Below are 21714 nucleotides of genomic sequence, written 5' to 3'. Positions count from 1 at the left end.
CCCCAACCGATCCCCGCCGGGCGCAGTCTGCTCAGCTCTCCGCTGGCGCCCCTTCCTCTCTGCCCCCGGCAGTCTCCCGCACCTGGAGCGCGCACGCTCGTTGCCTAGCGACGGGACGCGACTAGCGGGTAGGTAGGCGCATGCGTCAGCCGCCTGCGTTTAGAACGCAGGCGCCGTCTTGGAAGAACGGCCGGTGCTGGGCTGGGTTCCGGCGGACGGAGGCGGTTTTGACCGTTGGACCTTGCGAGTGGTGTAGGGCTCAGGCGACGTCCAGGCTCCAGAGGCGAGAGAGGGTTAGCTCAGCGCCGGACTCCGTGGGCACCTCTGCGGCTGGGTCCTTCTTCTCGGTGGTGAGCGGCGACGCGCCATTTGGGAGGGGCAGGGGAGGCGGGCACCCTTCCGCCGACCCGGGATGGAAAACCAGCCGAAGCGCTCGGAATCCAGAGTTGCCAGATAAAATTCGGCGTACCCAGTTAAATCTGAATTTCACAGATTTTGTGCTTTTTAGCACAAATATAGTGTAATACAAAATTAGTCATTGTTTATCTGAAATTTAAGTTTAACTGGGCATCCTGTAGTTTTATTTGCAAAACTGGCAGCCCTACCTGATCCCTTCCTTTCCTACTCGGCCGGCTTTCTCCCAAGCATGAGCGAGGAACCGCCTTCTATTTCTTCTGACAACTTCTCCAGGCTTGAGGCAGCTGTTTCTGTGGGAAGGGGTTTCTTATGTATGAGCCAAGAAGCCTGTTGCTGTGTATGAAAAATAATATTCCTTACAACAGGCTTTTGAGATGGGTATTGTCGCTGTTTCATGGGCAGGAAACAAACCAAGCGAGGTAACGAGTTTCACCTGGGTTCCGCTGTTAACGAGATGCAGCCTGCGTAGGTTTGAGACCAATCCTACTTGGGAGGTTTCTCCTTACGGACCACGGTACCTTTCCCATGTGTTTGTTATCTTTCTGGATTAGCAGCAGGAATCTGTTCCCTTTTTAATTGTTACTGTTTCAAATGACATTGAGATTTGTCTTTAGAGTATTATCCCATTGAATTAGTATGATGAGGATACCGTGTTCCATACTCAGTTGTAATGATTCTTTTCTCTGTGTGGTTAAGACACAGCTTGTTAGGGAATTAGGTTCGTTTGTGCCGGTTTTTAGTTTGCTTTTATGACTACATTTATGTATACACACATACACATTCCTTTCCCCACTGCTGTTGCTAATACAAAAGACTATAGACAAGTTCTTCATCTTGCTTTTTTTCACTTCACATTGTGTTCTAGAGATCATTCCCAATTTTGGAGATCTTCCTCATTCTCTTTTTATATGCACAATAATTCATTGTGGAGCTGTATCTCATTAATCCTTTAATGATGAACATCTGGATGGGGGTCCCAATTTGGCTATCCTTAGTAATAGTGCAAAACAACCCTGTGCATATATCACTGCATATTTTTGCAAGATAGGATCCCAGAAGTGAGATTGATCAGTCAAAGGGTAAATACATACGTAATTTTCTAGATATTTACAAATTTTTCTGCATGGGGTTCTGCCATTTTGTACTCTGCCACCATCATATGAGAGAGTAGTATTGGGGTCTATGGATGAAACTCAGGAGGTCATTGTTTCTGAAACTTTGTGCAGAATGGTAGGTGGATTTGTCCAGGGACAGTGTAGACACTGGCAGTCTGTCCCCTGTAATTGCTCATGCCTGACACGTAATATGTCCTCAATATACATTTGTTGAATAATGAGTACATTTCATCGGATTCTCAGAGTTCTCTCCTTTTCTCTTCCAGTTTCTTCTCCTTCATCTGTCCCTCTCCCTTTCCCTCCTATCCCCTCCTCCTCTTGGCTTCTCCCTCCCTTCCTCCCCCTCCCTTCCTACCTCCCCATCTCTCTCTCTCTGTCTGATCTGAGATGATTCCTGTCCATATTTGTAAATAAACTGGGACATTACTGAGAGAGTGGAAAAACTCATTCACTTGCCACCATGGAGAGCAAGCTGTGTCCACGCTGTGATTGAAACACATTATTTGAGGAGCTAGAGAAGTTTGTCCTCTAGCAGGAGGACAGACATGTGCATACACAGATAATGCTCAGATAGTGTGAAAAGTACCGTGTCAGCTGCTTGGGGAAGGAGGAACGTCTTTGTGTTGCCTGGGAGACGGTTGTATTAGCCACAGCGGTGAGGAATTGGAGATGATTGATACCTTGCAAATGAGGAGATATTTTCCAAGCTGAGAGTGAGGGGGCCATCATGTGCAAAAGTCATGGAGATGGAAACATGCAAGGTGTGAGCAGCAGAATGGCAGGATGTTCTGTGTAGTTAGAGCCCAGAATATGTTAGAGGCAGCAACTACATCGGGAGGTGAGCCTGGAAACAGAATTGGGGCCAAAGCATGAGGAGCTTCATAGGCTGTTCTTTGAAGGTTGAGTTTTTTATTCTTTGGCCTTGAGATACTTGGATTTTTAAAAAATTTGAGGTGGTCTATTGTGATATTTTCTAGAAATGACTCTCATGGCTCGGGAGGAGCATCTTAGTAAGTCACTTAGGGTAATGACTCTGGAATCAAGAGATGCGTATGAATCCCTCTTCATCGTACACCACCTGTGTGATCCTGGGCTGTTCACGTATGCTCTTTGGGCCTGGGCGACCTCATCTGCACAGTGGGGCTAATGATACCATGTTCAGGTATGTTGTAAGGATTTAGTAAGACATGCATCGCTTGCCATATAGTCGTCTCACCATCAATAATGACAGTAACCCTTTTCTGACACTTGGACTCCAGGGTCCTTCAGGTTTTTGAAACTATTTTAGTTGTAGTGACTTCTGTGGAGGCTTTTTGGAAACTGCTAGAAGTGTCCTGGAGCCAGCTTGCTTGTGCCATCCCTGATGGCAGGTGCCCATGATTGGTGACAGGATGTAATGCTTTGTTGGCCTCACTGAACTCTACTTCGATTGTGCCTTCATTGAAAATTTCCTGCTCTAATGCAAAACGTTTATCTTTTAGAGGTTTTTATTTAGCAGTTAGAAATGGAGTCGGCATATCTTCAAAAGAATCTTGGGACATGTCTAACTCAAGGTCTTGCAGAGGTGGCAAGGATGCGCCCAGTGGATCCAATAGAATACTTAGCATTGTGGATTTACAAGTATAAGAAAAATGTGACCATGGAGCAACAAGTAAGTATGGATCTTCTTTTTTTTTAATTTATTTTTTATTGAAGTATAGTTGATTTACAATGTTATGTTAGTTTCAGGTCTACAGCAAAGTGATCAGTTATGCATATATATGTGTGTGTGTGTGTGTATATATATATACACACACACACACATATATTTTTTTCAGATTCTTTTTCCATATAGGTTATTACAAAATATTCAGTATAGTTCCCTGCACTGTACAGTAGGTCCTTGTTGTTTATCTATTTTATATATAGTAGTGTATATATGTTACTCCCAAATTCCTGATTTATCTCTCCCCTCCCAGCCTTTCCCTTTTGGTAACCGTAAGTTTGTTTTCTAAGTCTGTGAGTCTGTTCATTTGGATAATTTTTTAGATTCCACATATAACTGATATCATATGATATTTGTCTTTCTCTGTCTGACTTATTTCACTTAATATGATAATCTCTAGGTCCATCCATGTTGCTACAAATGGCATTATTTCATTCATTTTTATGGCTGAATAGTATTCCATTGTATATATATATATATACCACATCTTCTTTATCCATTCATCTGTCAGTGGACATTTAGGTTGCTTCCATGTCTTGGCTATTGTAAGTAGTGCTGCAGTGAACATTGGGGTGCATGTAGCTTTTCAAATTATAGTTTTCTCCGGATATATGCCCAGGAGTGGGATAGAAGGATCATATGGTAGTTCTATTTTTAGTTTTTTTTAAGGAACCTCCACACTGTTCTCCATAGTGACTGTACCAGTTTATATTCCCACCAACAGTGTAGGAGGGTTCCCTTTCCTCCACACCTTCTCCAGCATTTATTATTTGTAGACTTTCTGACTGGTGTGAGGTGATACCTCATTATAGTTTTGGTTTGCATTTCTCTAGTAATTAGTGATGCTGAGCATCTTTTCATGTGCCTTTGGCCATCTGTATGTCTTCTTTGGAGAAATGCCTATTTAGATCTTCTGCCCATTTTTTGATTGGGTTGTTTGTTTTTCTGATATTGAGCTGTATGAGCTGTTCGTATAGTTTGGAAACTAATCCTTGTTGGTTGCATCGTTTGCAAATATTTTCTCCCAATCCATAGGTTGTCTTTTTGTTTATGGCTTCCTTTGCTGTGCAAAAGTTTTTAAGTTTAATCAGGTCCCATTTGTTTATTTTTGTTTTTATTTCCATTACTCTAGGAGATGGATCCAAAAAAGGTATTGCTGTGATTTAGGTCAAAGAGTGTCCTGCCTATATTTTGCTCTATAAGTTTTATAGTATCCAGTCTTACATTTAGCGCTTTAATCCATTTTGAGTTTATTTTTGTGTATGGTGCTAGAGAATGTTCTAATTTCATTCTTTTACAGGTAACTGTCCAGTTTTCCCAGCACCACTTATTGAAGAGACTGTCTTTTCTCCATTAATTGACCATAGGTGCTTGGGTTTATTTCTGGGCCTTCTATCCTTTTCCATTGTGGATCTTCTTTTATAAAATTAGAGGAGTGAAATAATTGGTCCAGCTTCTTTGCTTTTTAAAAAAAGTTCAATATTATCATTTCTTTCTATTATAAAAATAGTATGTTTATTATTACAAAACTTAGATAACATGAAAAAGTAGAAAGAAGAAAATAAAGAAGACCTCTATTTAGATGTTAGGTATTTTTAGGTATTCTAGTCTTTTTTCTACACATTTGCCTGGAGATTTTTTTTTTTTTACACAATTGTGATTGTATTTGCTGTGTAATTTTAATTTTGTTGAAATAAAACACACATTTCCCCCAATTATTATACAGTTTCCAAATGGATAGACTATAATTTGTTTAATCCTTTCCCTACTGTTGGAGATTAAGATGCTGTTAAGATTGTTTTTACAGATTGTTTTATCTGTAATTAGTCACATGATTATGTTTTTTTTTTTAAACCATTTTAGAGACAAGAGGAAATGGCCCAGTTGGAGCGTGAAAGAGAATTAGCTGTGATGGAGCAGGAAATGATGGAGAGGCTTAAAGCAGAGGAGCTCCTGTTTCAGCAGGTGAGACAAGAGAGTTCAGTGTTGATTGGAACTAGTGGAGTCACCCTTGGTGTGGTGCAACCCAGGTGTTGAAAAACTCATCTCTTGTGCTTAGATGTAGCTTTCTTATATCTTCCTCTTTATGTCTGTATGTGGCTTCTTTACTGGAGAAGAAGCAGTGATGAGGTAGGTGGAAAACCCAGAGAGTCTGCTGTCACAGAAGCCAAGGGGACAGCGTCTCAATGAGACCTGAGTGGTCAACCATGTCTGTGGCTGGTTGAGTGGGAACAGAACTGCCAAATCTCATTTAAGGCCACTGGTGACCTTGGTGGGAGCACCGAATGTGGGGTGGGGTAAAGCAGGGGAGATGGAGATGGTGAGTACAGGTAATGCTTTCAAGGAGATTTTCAGGGAAGGAGTTTTCTTTTGTTTGTTTGGTTTTTTTAAGGAATAGAGTGGAGGGGAGTGGTTGATGTAAAGAAAGAAAGGGGATGATTACTAGAGTCAACTTTTCATGGAGACCAGAGGAAATTGGCTCTGGAACACAGGTTAGGCGGGTGGAGGGGCCCTTCTCTGATTCTTTGATTCAAGGAAAGAGGAGAGGACGGTGTTAGGTACATGTGGTGTGTAGGTTTTGTGGCAAAAGTTGAAAGCGATTTCTGTGTGACTATTTCTTTTTTATGAAGTAGGGACCCTGATCATCTGCCCAGAATGAGGTGGTAAAGGTAGGAGGAGTGGGGAGAGTGGTGAAGGTTTGAAACAGTGGCTTTGGAGAGGTAGAGTTGACCAAGGAAACTTAGCATCCCTCGGTAGGACTGAATTTCCTGAGACCAAGCAGTCATAATGGGGCCTTTTGGTTTGGTTTTGTGATGATGTGATTTTCTCCACCTAGGCCTGGATATTTGAGTGAGGATGTGGAGGAGACTGACCCTTTGACTGAAGTGAGTTTGGGTTAGCAGGATTGGGGAGCTAAAGATGTTGGTTTGAAAATGGTTGAAGAGGTGGGTCATGGAGTATAAACCAGAGAGGGGAAGGTTCTAGAGTGGCTTCTAGACCAGTTTAATTTATGGAGCTCTTGTAAACCAAGTTGGAGTCACCCTATACTTCTGTCATATGGTACTTAACTCTAGAGTCTCAACGCCAGTTTACATATTATAAAAAGGGAAAGAAGCCTATCATTTGGGTGTGTGGATAAAAAAGGAAAATGTAGACATGGAAACTAGCTTCTCTGTCTTGTCTCCCATCCTTGATACTGGGGTAGATCATTCTAGGCACCTTAGATGGATATGGCTGTTCTAGGCACCTTTACTGCTTCTGAGTCTTCATCTTTCAGTCATTTGGCTTATTTTTGTGGGCAGGTTGCACAGTGTTGAGTTGGATGTCAAATGACCGTCCAAATGGGCAAGCATCTGCTGCAGTCGCCCCAACTTTGAGTGAGGATCTGCCCTGCCTCTTCCAGCTCCTAGAGCTGGCATCTGTCCCCTGTCTATCAAAATAAGAACTTCTCAGCAGTTCTCCTTCCCTAAGGTAGTTAGATCACAGATATGGAGATGTTTAATTTGCTTTGACCCATCTTCTTTACCTTACTTAAATAAAATTTGGCAATACTGGAACCCAGACATTTTTCTAGCTGTATCAGTGTGAAGCCATCCCCTGTGCCTCAAACCCTAAGCATTGTATTGGGGGTGGAAGACATAGTGATATCCTGCAGAAGATATGGTGGCCCATTAAAGAAGTGGATTGGTGGGCAGACATAGATGAGAGGGGGAGAGGGGACGGGTGGACCAACAGATGAAGAGAAAGAGAGAGGCCTCTCTGTGTCCCCCGAGTCAAGTGAGCTGGAAGGTCAGGACTCTGGTCACCTGCCTGTTGGTTGCAAGAGCAGGTGTCCTCATAATCAGTACCACAGACTTGAAATCCCTTGAAATTTTAGGCATTCTCCAGCAAGCCTGGGTCCTTGTGAGCAGGGAAACATTTTTCTTACTGTTTTCTGCTTACGAGTTCATTTTGGAAGTACTGGCTTTTGTATTTGTTTGAATGTTTTTCTAATGGTTTTACACATGTGTGAAGAAAGCGATTGGGTTTCGAACATTTCCTGAAAATGTTAAGAAACCGGTTATGTTGACCGATGTGGTTGGTATTTAGCAACTGCATTTTGTGTTATTGTTGAGAGGTTAATTTCGCTTCCTCTACAAATATCTGAAAGTTGATTGAATGATAACGTTCCTGCATTTCGGCTACGTAGCCCATCACTCTTATCTTAGTGGGGATGATATAGGAGTATGAAGAAATTACCTTAAACAGCCCTTTGTGAATAAATATTAATCACTGTTTATTATCTCTTTGTAAAAATGTATTTAAAAATATAGTTTTAAAGTGCTCTTAATGGAATGAGCTTATATTAGGTCGTTTATGGGGTGGCACTGGACTGATGGTGAGAAATTATTTTCTAGCTGAGGTTGACAGACTCTTTCTGTAAAGGTGGATATTTTATGATTTTCAGGCCAAGAAGCAAAATTGAGGATGTTATGTAGGGATTATGGTATACTATGTAGCTATAACAAGAGAGAAATAAACTTCTACAAATGTTTTATTGATGAAGTAAAAATTTAAAAAAATCAAATATAATTTTTTCTGCAGTGTAGGCTTATTATTGAGAAGAATTACATTCCCTTTTTAAAGATAACGTTTCACTTAGTTGGAGTTCAAAGATAATGTTCCCTGTCATCAAAATGTATTGAAAATATGTATCTGTTAATGCTGATCTATAATGAGATTTTATGTATGTCATCTTTGAAAAATGTCTTTTCCCTCATAGGTCCTGCCAAATATTGCTATCAGTCCATGTGCCTATAATTTTGAGCGTATTCATCTCTTGCAAGGCGTTCGTAGAATTCTATTAGATTTTCCTCTTGATATTTGTCTTTTAGCCACTACCTGGTAGATTAATCCCTTCCAGTTGAAGGTTGGTGAAAACTTCTCAGTTACACAGTTAGATGGATTTTGAAATGTGGGAATTTCCTTTGCACTTACGTCAAGGCCTAAAAACACTCTGGAACTATAGTTTGAGCTTGGAAAATGTATCTGTCACAAATTTGTGTGGGAATGGAAATCCCGTTTCTGACAGCACTGGGAGTGTATAAAGCAGCTTGACATTGTGATTCAGAAAATTAGTTGTTGCTGAAATGACTTTCCTGCCGTGTAAGTGTTACATATGATGCTGTTTTGCCTTGTAGGCAACTTCTGGTTAAATTGATTTAAAATCGTTATTAAGTCTGCAGCGGAAGCTAATTTCCAAAGCTATTTAATGTTTGATAACTGTGGTTGAAAATGGTCTTCTCATTAAGAAAAATGTCAGTCTTGTCCCTGAGCTCAAAAATTCACAATAAAACATTACCACTGTTGAGCCATGGAACTATGGGGTGGTAGGGCAAGTCAAGATATATTCAGCTTCTATTTCTGACAGAAATTCACCAGGAATCATGCTTAAGTTCATAAGGGTAAATGAAGGTCACTGTTGACACTGTTACTGAACCAAATGGGTCTGCTCACCCAACGCACAGCAAAGCCAAATCTATTGACAGTGGGTTCTAGTGAAGGAAAGTACAGAGTTTACTGCAGGGCGCCAAGCAAGGAAGTGGGAGACAAGCCTCGGATCCACTCCAACTGAGTCTTTGAGTGAGGGGTTTTCTTAAAGGGGAAGAGCAAAGAGGCTAGGATTAATCTTGTGATGTTTCTGTGACATTTCTTTTTTTTAAATTGAAGTATAGTTGATTTACAATATTGTGTTAGTTTCAGGTGTACAGCACAGTGGTTATATATACATATATATGTATATATCTGTGTTCTTTTTCATTCTATTTTGTTATAGTTTATTACGAGATATTGAATATAGTTCCCTGTGCTGTACAGTAAATCCTTGTTGTTTATTTTATATATGGTAGTGTGCATCTGTTAATCCCCTACTCCCAGTTTAATCCCCCCCCTTTTGGTAATCATAACTTTGTTTTCTATGTCTGTGAGTCTGTTTCTGTTTTGTAAATAAGTTCATTTGTACTGTTTTTCAGTTTCCACATATAAGTGATATCATATGATACTTGTCTTTCTCTGACTTCCTTCACTTAGTATGATAATCTCTAGGTCCATCCATGTTGCTGCAGCACTTCTGTTATATTTCTTAGTCATTGACTTTTTTCAGTCAGTGATCGATTTTTTCAGTCATTTTGAACTCAACATTGACTCCTTTGGAAGTCAGGATGTCTCCAGTTTACAGTTCTCCGGCCAGGTGGTCCATGGCTTGGGAGGGGTCTGTTAGCTCATCTTGTCCTAGAGAAACAACCTGAGTTTGTACATTAATGATGATATCTATAATAGCAATCTTAGTACATTAACGATGCTATTGACAACAGCAATTTCAGTCATCTGACTCTGGTTGATTAGTGTTCAGTTAGCACAGGATTGAGGTCAGAGGGGACAAGAAAGGGAATAAAGTTTTGGATAGAGAGATTAATCAGAAACTCAGTAAGGGAACTCAGCTTTAGCGGGGACTCGGTTTCAACACTGCTGGCTCAATAACACATGATAGAGTCAAATATTTTCTGCAGAGTAGCTGCTGTTGAATCATAGAATGAGAACTCATAGGTTTTAAACACTATGTTTTCACCAACTTTGTAAATTTTGTCCAATTAAGCCTTTTTCTGTTCCATACACACTTTTATCACTGTTTGTTGTAACACATCTGAGCAGATGTCACATCTGGTCGTACTGAATTAATGTTCCTCAACGTCTTTGAAGATGTTCTTGCCTGTAGTACTGTTCATGAAGACTGTTGATAGTGGTTGATTTTTCAGTCACTGCAAACTCAACATTGACTCCTTTGATAAACAACAAGTAAGCAGTGTTGGGAGCGTTTGTCTACTCATCAAGAGCCAGGGAAAACCACTCAGAACCCTTTGCCTTTGCCTTTGCCTTTGCCTTTAATTGACCATTGATTTTGCTCCCCGTGTAATCGACTCTGAGCAGCGGTTCTCACCAAAAGGATAATAATCTTAAGTTTGTTTTTTCTGGACATTGAATTCTCACTTGTTTTAATTGAATCACCATTGATAAATGTACTTCTTTGCTTGGCTAACAAAAGAGCCACTTGGGATCTTACTTTTGTTGCAGCCTCCTTTTCATTTTTAATTTTTGTGAAGAAATCCTGCTCTCATGAAATAATTCTGTTTTAAATTTCTTAATACTTCTGACCTTTGCATTCGTGTGAGTTGAGAAGATCGTGATGAGTGCCTCCTCTGGTAATGCTGATATTTACTGTATTCTTTTAGTTCAGTGTCGTTGCACGAGAAACACTGTCCTGTGCTGTTTAATCTGATAATAAAGTAACCCACACTCCACTGTGTCTGAAAAGGACAACATTCCAAATCCACTTCTTTTCTTGTTTTGTTATGATGGGTAATGCACTGATAAAAAAAAAAGTCCCGGTACAGTGGTACCGTGGCACTCCAAACGCTGTGAGTTATAATGGTGTCACTGAACTTGCAGTGTGCTGAGCAGCAGTGCAAGGTAGTGAGAGTACCGCCCGTGGTCTCTGTTTCGCACACTCAGCTGTGCTGTCATGGGGCAGAAGCAGTCACACTAAATGAGTGAGCGTGAGCGTGGCAGTGTTTTAATAGAGCTTTATTTATAGACACTGACACTTGAATTTCATATAATTTTCATGTGCAGTGAAATATTATTCTTTTGATATTATTCAACCATGAAAAATGTATAAAAACCATTGTTCACTCGTGGGCTGTACAAAAACAGGAGTTGGGTCAGGCTTGGCCCAAGGAGTTTAGTCTACCGACCCCTATTCTCGCGTGGCTAGGATATAGGTTGAGTTGGGACCAAATATGTTGTTGATTATCTCTGGTTTAAGATAATCTACTTAAAATGTTCTTATCTACTATTTTACAACCAAGGTTTGGCTATTTGAAGATCCATCTGTGCTTAAAGAGATTTTATCCAAAAAAAAAAAAAAAATCACTGCAGTCTCATTTGTAGCTTTAGGAAGAACAGAGAAAACGACTTGATTTTGTACAAATAGTGCTTTTCTAAAATTAGCAATTAAGGAAGCTTCCTTTTTAATTTTCTACTAAAGGAAATATTTGTAAAAGCTAAAGTATTGGGTGGCTGTGACCATTTATTTTTGTAAGTTTCTAAAATTTAGGTGGGCATAAACTTAATTATCCTGGGACACTTTAGAGTAATAGAGTGAATTCCTTGCAATTGATCTGACTCTAATATGACTTATTTATTTCTGAATGTTCAGCAACAGTTGGCATTCCAGCTGGAGTTGGAAATGCAAGAAAAAGAGAGACAGAGAATAGAAGAACTGCAGAGAGCTCAAGAGCAATTTGAGAAGGTAATTTGAAGTTTTATAAATGTCTGTTTTATTCAAAACCTCTGAGAATCCTCAAACTGTTTCTTCCAGCTGTTATAGCAGGGGTCAACATTTTAGTCAAGAGATAGTTGTTCCCAATTATGGTAGCTGATACTGAAGTTCTTTGTAGTATTGGGGGTATTCTGATCTCTGAGACAATAGTTTGTTTCTTTTCTTCATGTTAGATGTATTACCAACAATACATTTAAAACTATGTTTGGGGGACTTTCCTGGTGGCACAGTGGTTAAGAATCCGCCTGCCATAGCAGGGGACATGGGTTCAATCCCTGGTCCAGGAAGATCCCATATGCCGTGGAGCAACTAAGCCCGTGCGCCGCAACTACTGAGCCTGCGCTCTAGAGCCCGTGAGCCACACTGCTGAGCCCACATGCCGCAGCTACTGAAGCCCACGTGCTTAGAGCCTGTGCTCCACCACAAGAGAAGCCACCACAATGAGAAGCCTGCGCACTGCAACGAAGAGTAACCCCTGCTTGCCACAACTAGAGAAAGCCCGTGTGCAGCAACGAAGACCCAACACAGCCAAAAAAATATATATATGTATGTTTTTATTCGGATTTTTCATGTCTTTCTTTAAATAAACTATTCAGTAACATGTCAAAAGGGTCCATCTCCATTGACTGTGTCTGTGTTTTTTTTTAATAAGTTTATATTATTTTTTTGGCTGCATTGGGTCTTCATTGCTGCGTGTGGGCTTTTCTCTGGTTGCGGTGCGTGGGCTTCTCATTGCAGTGGCTTCTCTTGTTGGCGGAGCACGGGCTTCAGTAGTTGTGGCATGTGGGCTCAGTAGTTGTGATACACAGGCTTAGTTGTTCCGCAGCATGTGGGATCTTGGACCAGGGCTCGAACCTGTGTCCCCTGCATTGGCAGGCGGATTCTTAACCACTGTGCCACCAGGGAAGCCCCCAGACTGTGTCTGTCTTATGTCAAGCCTCTTGCTTGGCTAATGTTTCCTTGTATCTGAAAAGTATGTGTCGTATAGACCAAACTTCTGCATGACTGAGTTATACTTTTCAACTGGATATTTCATATTGTATGCTTATAGCTAGTATCTGTTACTCAAATGTTACTCCTCTATTTATTCCGAAATTAAAATTTTAAAAAGAAGTAGGTTTTGTAGAAGATGTTTATTAATGGCTTAGATGAAATCATCATTATTTAAAGCAATTTTAAAAAGTAGGAAGGGTAAATTAAATTTTTTTAAAAGATGAGATTTAATTAGTTAATTTTTTAACTCTTGAGATAAATTCAGTTCTTCTCATCAATGTACTATGCTCATCATTCTGTAATAAGAGATTAATCTACTAAGAATTGTTCTTGACAAAGTGAAATCATTTAGTCCTGTTGTAGCCCAAGTGTCAGAAAACTGCTTTTGTGAGGCAAAAAGATGAGATTTTAAAAGGATAAATTCAAACCTCTGTACATAGTTTTAAAAAACACCGATGCTGATCTATCTTTGTCTGAATATGGTAGGACACGTGGATACCCATGCATGCACACACACGTAAATGCATACCCCCTTCCTCTTCAGTTAAGATTCCGTGATTGCAAAAGAAAGAAGAACCAGACTACATCAGGAAGACGGTGATCAAAATAATAAGAGAATTGAAAGTATTTTTTATTGAGATGCCTGATAGCTATATCTGAGTGCTGGGAAGTCTGTGATTTATAGAAGGGATTGGCTCCAGAGGGTCCCATTCATGTTACTCTACGGCCATTACCAGACTATGTGACCAGAGCCACTGTAGCTTTAGTAAGTCATATTCCTACTGGCTTATCACCCCTCTCTTCCCTGCAACATACTGCTGCTTGACCCCTTGCTCAGAGACAAATTCATCCATGTCTTTTTGTCCTCGCCTTTTTATGGCTTCAGAGACATAACTTAAACTATCAGTTGCGAAAGGAAATTTATTGGAAGGATCCTGGGTTGAAGAAAGGGTTTTACAACTAAACCGTGAAGGGCTCTGGTTGAGTTGGGTCTTCCAGACCTTTGGGAGCAAGAGAATCAATGCTGCCAGGGCTCTTACCTCTGCTCTTGTCTCTCACTGTGGCTTGGTTTGCTGCACATGGGTGAGGATCACGGTCCTTAATAGTTCCTGGGTCTTGTAATGTGGCTCCTACTGTCTGAGAGGAATAGATTCCTTTCTTTTGGGTTTTAGTTAAGAAAAGAATCTTGGGGAAGGATTCTGACTGGCTTAGTTTGTGTCAAGTATCCATCCCTTGGCTGGGCAACAGAGTCCTGTGAGAATATATGCTTTCCCACCAGAGCCATGTGGTTGTGGGATAAGACATGCCCAGGAGAAGGGAATGATCTTGAGAAAGCCATATATGTACGATATATGTCCCCAATAATCAGGGTGACTGTATGTGATCACTAACCCGTGTCCCCTGCATCGGCAGGCGGACTCTCAACCACTGCGCCACCAGGGAAGCCCCATCACTAATCTTTGAACAGTTGAAATGAATCAGCTCAGGAGCAGTTAAGTCAGCCTGCTGCCTTAGAATGAAAAGATAGAGGCCACAGCAAGGTTTGGCTTGGTTAGCAGATTCTACGTTTTCACATTCAGAAAGCAGTCTCCCATGTGTTCAGAGCATTACAGAGGGCATTGTCCAGGTACTGTGGAGAGGTGTCATGTATTGGATAGTGCCTTGGGCCAGATTAATTCCCTCAGAAATATTTGCTTCTTTTTTACTATGTATAAAATTCTACATAACTGTCAGTTCTTTCAAAATCTCGTATTCTAAGAGTTTATTAAAATTTTGTCACTTTTCAAATTTGCTAGTGATTTGGCTTCAGGGTTAGTGAAATAGTTAGCCTCTTTCATTTTTTAAAAAGTTCTATTTAATTATAGACAGAACATCGTAGTCACCTCTTAATAGAGTATTAAATGAGACTGTATCTGCAGTTGTGTATTCACATTGCTCCTTTAAGAGGGACAGCATTTTTGCTGTTAAATTGATCATAATGTAAAAATAAAATGCTTGAAAATTAAACATGGAATCAAAATAAAAAGTATATTAAAAGTATTTTTCTTCATTTTTATGTATTATAGGAGTTGAGAATGAGTGTGGAAAATACAGCTAAGGGTGAAGATATTTCCCACGGAGAGGTGAGAAGAAAAAGTTACTCTATGTTATGGGAAATGAATAAGTATCCTGGAATGTAAAGCTTAATTTTGATGCATTAATAGCTAAATTTTTAATAAGGAGATTATCAAAACTGATAGTCCAAATACATAGTCTAGTAATAACAAGTCACAAATATGTGCTTTAAAGCAAAATCTCTAAGTGGGTAGAACTGGGAGATTCGGTTTGTTTTGGTATTTTTAAAAACCAGAATATTGTGAGATTATTGACCACATGATTACATGCAATGATATGTTTTAAATTTCTGATGTATTTTTTTAAACACATTTTTGCGTTTATTCCTGGAATTCTCTTGTCGTTAACAGGTATTGGTTCGTTCCATTAACTGACAATGTTGAATTTTGATGTTGTAATACAGAAGTGTCTTAGCAAAACTGAAAGCAAATTAATGTATTAATCTCAAAATCATTTGAAAGTGAAAATGAGCTCTGTGTTTGTAGGATGGAGCCGACTCAGGCAGAACACTAGCTGAAATTAGTGATCGATATGGAGCGCCGAACTTGAGCAGGGTGGAAGAACTTGATGAACCAATGCTATCGGATGTGAGTATCCTTAGGAAAGCGTTTTGTGAAAAGCAGATTTTTTTTTTTTTTTTTTACTTTGGGAGAGCCTAGTGTATCTCAGGCCAAGGTTGGATGGCAAAATGGGCCTTTTGTTTCATAGAAAGAAAACCAGTGTTCTGGGTGCTGACTTATCCCTAATTGGCCTTCTGCCCTTCTGTGCACTGTGCTGCTGGCCCTGAGGGTGAGAGTGGGCACTTGTCTGGCTCCACACAAACGTGTGGGCACTTGTCTGGCTCCACACAAACGTGTGGGCACTGATGGGGAGGTCACTGGGCATTAATGTGGAGGGAGCAGTGTGCCCTCCTGTGTAGAGGGTGATATGTATATTTGGAAATGAGCGTTTGAAAATTTCAAAATCTCTTCAAAATACATATTTAGAATCGTGGTGAAATACATAATCTTTCAATTAAATTTTGGGGGCCAACATTTTGGTTCTCAGTAGCAAACCGTGGAGCCAAGTAAATATCCCAATGAGAGTGCATGCGTTTAAAGTATATAAGTCATTTGCTTATTTAATAAACATATAGTGTTTCCTATGCACCACATAAACTGTGCCCGATGCTTTTATGACCGAAAACAGGTCCTTCTTGACCTTGTCTAGGGAAGAAACAGACAACTGGACAAGCAATTGATAGTCACTGTTAGAGTGAGCAGGTAATGTCTGGTCCAGAGCATTATGCTTGGAGAGCGAGAGGAGGGGCTGTTGCTAACAGGCCCATCAGCAGCTGTAACCCGGGACTGCCCTGGCAGAGGGCTGCACTGAGTCACCTGCATCAGTGGGCACTGACAAAGCGGGACAGCCACCCAGTTGAGGACCCTTGGTCAGGGAAGGCTTCCTGGAGGAAGTCAGCTTTGTCACTCAGTGGTGGGATGGGAGGCTGGGGAGGGGAGAAGAGAGAGGGGGAGGTAGGGAGAGATCAGGGCTGAGGCAGTAGAGAGCAGGGGCCAGACCATGAAAGGACTTGTAATCTGTGCTCAGACGTTTATAGTTTGTCCTAAAGGCAGTGGAGGCCAACATCAGAACTGTGTTTTAGGAAGGCCATCTGGCTACAGCGTGTAGAAGAGAATGGAGTGATCGATTTGAGGAGATGCACCAGGAGGCTATTTGTAATCTACAGAGGGATGGCACTGATGGCCTGAAGTAGTGAGTGGTGTTTTTAAGAGCTGTTCAGAAAGTGGAGCCGGGAGGATTTGGTGCTAATCAGTCAGTGGATACATTTTTATTTAATGGCTGCTGTGTTTTGGTGCCATGCAGGGAGCTAGAAAATACCAGTGAACAAAACAGATAGGGTTTCTGCCCTTTGGGGACCATGGGCCAGCGGGGCAGGTGGTCTGAGAGGACAGAGCAGGGAAACCTGACCTAGCCTGGGTGAGTCTTCTCCAGGAAGTGACGTTTAAGGAGTTAGCCTGAGATGAGCCCAGTGGATGGAGAGAGCAAGATACTTTCAAGGAATGCACATAGTCCAGTATTTTGGCTGAGTTGAATGGAGCTAGGAGAATGGTGTGATTTGAAGCTGGAGAAGTGGATAAAGGCCAGATCACACTGGGCTCTGTGTGTCCTCTTAAGGATTTTGGACTTATGTGCAGTGGGAGTCATTGAAAGGGTTTATGTAAGGATTAGATATGTGTTATTAGAAGGTAGAGAGAGGATCTGAGTGGACAGGAATGGAAACAGGAGACCACTTAGGAGGTTATCACAGTCATCCAGTTGCAAGATGACCAGGGCTAGGACCAGACAGCAGAGATGGGGACAGCTGAGTGGATTTGATATCAGCTGGGAAGATAAGGGAGAGAAAGAAGTCAAGGATGAAGCCTAGATTTCTGCCTTGGGCAACTGAACTCTTCACCATTTTTTGAGCTTTACCATTCGTTAAGTTGAGTAACATATGAAGAGAAAGTAGGTTTTGTGAAAATGATGTCTTCAGTTGTGGACATGTTCATTTCAGGTCACTCTGAGGTATGCAGGTGAAAATGGCCAAAGACCCCTTGAAGTATGTTATGGGTCTGGAGGAAGGAGAGAGGTCCAGGCAGCAGAGATGAATTCAGCAGTCATCAGCATATATGCCAAGTAAAGCTAGGAGAGTGAGTCAGGTTACCTGGCTTACATGAGAAATTTCAACATTTAAGGGATGCGTACAGGACCCCTGCAAGTAGGATACGGATAACAATAAGAGGGAATAGCAAGAGAAGTAGAAGAAAGGATGGGTTGATAAATACATTGAGAACACAGTTAAATTATTATTATATTGACTTTGGATTTTATTTGAAATAATCTGAAACTATCAAAAGGCTTCATTTACATAGTCACATAGAAGTTACCTAAGTTTAAATTTTCTGTAGCTTGTACATTTCACAGTTCTAGTTGTATTTTAAAGCATATTTACTTTTTGTTTTTAGGTTGCATTAAACATTGATCAAGATTTGTAGGATCAACCAACCAAAGAACAATAAAGTTTTCTTCTTCTTTCAAGTTTCAAAATAGGAGGTCCCCAGTTGTTTTTTTTCCCCTCCAAACTTGAACTCTGCTTTTCCTCCTTCTAAAGACAGCTTTATAAATGGGCTTCAAGAGTGGCCTTAAAATATTGTTTTGATTACTTGTATGACACCATTTTGATTACTTGTATGATGGCAGTGAGAGAACAGGAGAGAGTGTTTCCCAAAGCAACCAAAAGGGGCAAATGGGAGACGAGCTGAAAAGAATGTGTGCATCTATGTGAGAACAAGATTTCCTGAGTTGAAAGTTACTGGTTCTATGAGAAGTGAAAGGGGCTGCCACTGTGTAGAGCTCAGGAATTGTCAGCATGCTTTAGATATGGTGGTTCCTCCTGGGAGTGCACTGCAAAGATTCCCCCAGTTTGCTGGGGAGTGATGCTTTGTAGTACCACTTAATCCATGCTTATTGATGGGGCTGGGATGGGGAGGGATGCAAAGGTCCCAGGGACAGGGTAGCATTGTTTTTTCTGGAACAGTCACTGGGCAGAGGGCCTGTGCTTCTGTTGAAAGGAAGATCTTAGTGGACACAGGCCATGCAAGGTGCTTCCTTCAGTGGATGCTGGGTGCTGTGGACCTTGACTGCACTCTTGGCCTCCTGGAGGTTTCAGGTCTAACTTTGAGCTTTAGGGAGAATTTTGCTTCTTTTATAAAATTCTTCCAAACCTAAGTCTATGTTATGAGTCCTTTCTGTTCTTTAAGGAATGGTGGAAGCATAAATGCCAGGAAGAGGCTTCTTTAAAAAAAAAAAGAATTCTGTTTTTGGTTATAACATACCTTTCCCGAGGTAGTGAGAACAGAACAGCCTTGTTGCTTAAATGGGAAAAGAACAAAGAAAAAAATAATGGGAAAAAAGTCTATTTAATTAAAAGAAATGGGGCTTCCCTGGTGGCACAGTGGTTGAGAGTCCACCTGCCGATGCAGGGGACGTGGGTTCGTGCCCCGGTCCGGGAAGATCCCACATGACGCAGAGCGGCTGGGCCTGTGAGCCATGGCCTCTGAGCCTGCGCGTCCGGAGCCTGTGCTCCGCAACGGGAGAGGCCACAACAGTGAGAGGCCCGCGTATCGCAAAAAAAAAAAAAAAAAAAAAATTGAAATGTTATATCAGTTCTGTACATTTTTTAACAAGGTTTTTTTTTTAATTTTTATAAATTTATTTTTGGCTGCGTTGGTCTTCATTGCTGCACACGGGCTTTTCTCTAGTGTAGCAAGCAAGGGCTACTCTTCGTTGTGGTGGGCAGGCTTCTCATTGTGGTGGCTTCTCTTGCTGCGGAGCATGGACTCTAGGCGTGTGGGCTCAGTAGTTGTGGCTCACGGGCTCTAGAGCACAGGCTCAGTAGTTGTGGTGCACGGGCTTAGTTGCTCCGCAGCATGTGGGATCTTCCCGGACCAGGGCTTGAACCCGTGTCCCCTGCATTGGCAGGTGGATTCTTAACCACTGCGCCACCCGGGAAACCCAGTTCTGTACATTTTTTTAAATGCATCTTTATTGGAGTATAATTGCTTCACAGTACCATGTTAGTTTCTGTTGCACAACAAAGTGAATCAGCCATGTGCATACATATGTCCCCATATCCCCTCCCTCTTGAGCCTCCCTCCCATCCTCCCTATCCCACCCCTCTAGGTCACCGCAAAGCACCGAGCTGATCTCCCTGTACTATGCTGCTGCTTCCCACCAGCCAATTATTTTACATTCAGTAGTGTATATATGTTGATGCTACTCTCACTTCGCCCCAGCTACGCCCTCACACCCCATGTCCTCAAGTACATTCTCTACGTCTACATCTTTAGTCCTGCCCTGCAACTAGGTTCATCAGTACCTTTTTTAAAATATATTCCATATATATGCATTAGCATACGGTATTTGGTTTTCTCTTTCTGACTTACTTCCCTCTGTATGACAGACTCTGTGTCCATCCACCTCACTACAAATAACTCAATTTCGTTTCTTTTTATGGCTGAGTAATATTCCACTGTATATATGTGCCACATCTTCTTTATCCATTCATCAGTCGATAGGGATTTAGGTTGCTTTCATGACCTGGCTATTGTAAATATTGCTGCAATGAACATTGTGGTGCATGTCCCTTTTTGAGTTATGGTTTTCTCAGGGTATATGCCCAGTAGTGGGATTGCTGGGTCGTATGGTAGTTCTATTTTTAGTTTTTTAAGGAACCTCCATACAGTTTTCCATAGTGGTTGTATCAATTTACATCCCCACCAACAGTGCAGGAGGTTTCCCTTTTCACCACACCCTTTCCAGCATTTGTTGTTTCTAGCTTTTTTGATAATGGCCATTCTGACCAGTGTGAAGTGATGCCTCATTGTAGTTTTGATTTGCATTTCTCTAATAGTGATGTTGAGCATCTTTTCATGTGCCTCTTGGCCATCTGTATGTCTTCCTTGGTGAAATGTCTATTTAGGTCTTCCGCCCATTTTTTAACTGGATTGTTTGTTTTTGATATTGAGCTCCATGAGCTGTTTGTATATTTTAGAGATTAATCCTTTGTTGTTGCATTTGCAAATATTTTCTCCCATTCTGAGGGTTGTCTTTTTGTCTTGTTTATGGCTTCATTTGCTGTGCAAAAGCTTTTAAGTTTAATTAAGTGCCATTTGTTTATTTTTGTTTTTATGTGTTACTCTAGGAGGTGGGTCAAAAAAATCTTGCTGTGGTTTAAGTCAAAGAGTGATTTTTCCTTTGTTTTCCTCCAAGAGTTTTATAGTGTCTGGTCTTACATTTAGGTCTCTAATCCATTTTGAGTTTATTTTTGTATATGGTGTTAGGTAGTGTTCTAATTTCATTCTTTTACATGTAGCTGTCCAGTTTTCCCAACACTAATTATTGAAGAGGTTGTCTTTTCTCCATTTTATGTTCTTGCTCCTTTGTCATAAATTAGGTGCCCATATGTACATGGGTTTATCTCTGGGCATTCTATCCTGTACTGTTGATCTATATTTCTGTTTTTGTGCCAGTACCATACTGTTTTGATTACTGTAGCTTTGTGGTATAGTTTGAAGTCAGGGAGCCTGATTCCTTCAACTCCGTTTTTCTTTCTCAAGATTGCTTTGACTATTCGGTGTCTTTCGTGTTTCCATACGAATTGTAAGTTTTTTTGTTTTAGATCTGTGAAGAATGCCATTGGTAGTTTGATAGGGATTGCATTGAATCTGTAGATTGCTTTTGGCAGTATAGTCATTTTCACAATATTGATTCTTCCAATCCAAGAACATGGTATATCTCTCCGTCTGTTTATGTCATCTTTGATTTCTTTCATCAGTGTTTTATACTTTTCTGAGTACAAGTCTTTGGCCTCCTTAGGCTGGTTTATTCCTAGGTATTTTATTCATTTTGTTACAATGGTATATGGGAGTGTTTCCTTAATTTCTCTTTCTGATTTTTCGTTGGTGTACAGGAATGCAAGAGATTTCTGTGCATTAATTTTGTATCCTGCAGCCTTACCAAATTCATTGATTAGTTCTAGTAGTTTTCTGGTAGCATCTTTAAGATTTTCTATGTATAGTATCATGTCACCAGGAAATAGTGACGGTTTTACTTCTTCTTTTCCAGTTTGTATTCCTTTTATTTCTTTTTTCCCATAGTTTTTGGGTTGTCGTGTTTTCATTGTCATTTGTTTCTGTGTAGTTTTTAATTTCTTCTTTGATTTCTTCAGTGATGTCTTGGTTATTTAGTAGCACACTATTTAGCCTCCACGTATTTTTGTTTTTTACAGTTTTTTCTCCCTGTAATTGATTTCCAGTCTCATAGTGTCGTGGTCAGAAAGGATGCTTGTTACAGTTTCAGTTTTCTTAAATTTTCCGAGGCTTGATTTGTGACCCAAGATGTGATCTCTCCTGGAGAATGTTCCATGTGCACTTGAGAAGACAGTGTATTCT

General features: G+C 40.7%; 1 protein-coding gene across 3 annotated transcripts in view; it reads left to right on the top strand.

The window, feature by feature from the left end:
• The first annotated feature begins 177 nt into the window (after positions 1 to 177).
• Positions 178 to 21714, top strand: part of DYDC1 (DPY30 domain containing 1) — a 59154-nt gene continuing 37617 nt past the window's right edge. The window contains exons 1-7 of one of the 3 annotated variants that reach the window (XM_024740226.1): positions 178 to 350; positions 3014 to 3183; positions 5101 to 5202; positions 11492 to 11584; positions 14674 to 14730; positions 15208 to 15309; positions 17728 to 17910. In XM_024740226.1, the coding sequence (XP_024595994.1) occupies positions 3037 to 3183; positions 5101 to 5202; positions 11492 to 11584; positions 14674 to 14730; positions 15208 to 15309; positions 17728 to 17757 (531 nt within the window). In that variant the 5' untranslated portion in view covers positions 178 to 350; positions 3014 to 3036 and the 3' untranslated portion in view covers positions 17758 to 17910. Of the gene's footprint in view, positions 351 to 3013; positions 3184 to 5100; positions 5203 to 11491; positions 11585 to 14673; positions 14731 to 15207; positions 15382 to 17727; positions 17911 to 21714 lie in introns of those variants that run through there. The other 2 variants (XM_024740224.1, XM_024740225.1) reach the window with 2 other exon arrangements.

The sequence above is a fragment of the Neophocaena asiaeorientalis genome, unplaced genomic scaffold (assembly GCF_003031525.2).
Source record: "Neophocaena asiaeorientalis asiaeorientalis breed wild unplaced genomic scaffold, Neophocaena_asiaeorientalis_V1.1 scaffold517, whole genome shotgun sequence".
Taxonomy (NCBI): domain Eukaryota; kingdom Metazoa; phylum Chordata; class Mammalia; order Artiodactyla; family Phocoenidae; genus Neophocaena; species Neophocaena asiaeorientalis.
Note: the sequence above shows the minus strand (reverse complement) of the source record. Positions and strands in the feature narration are given on the sequence as shown.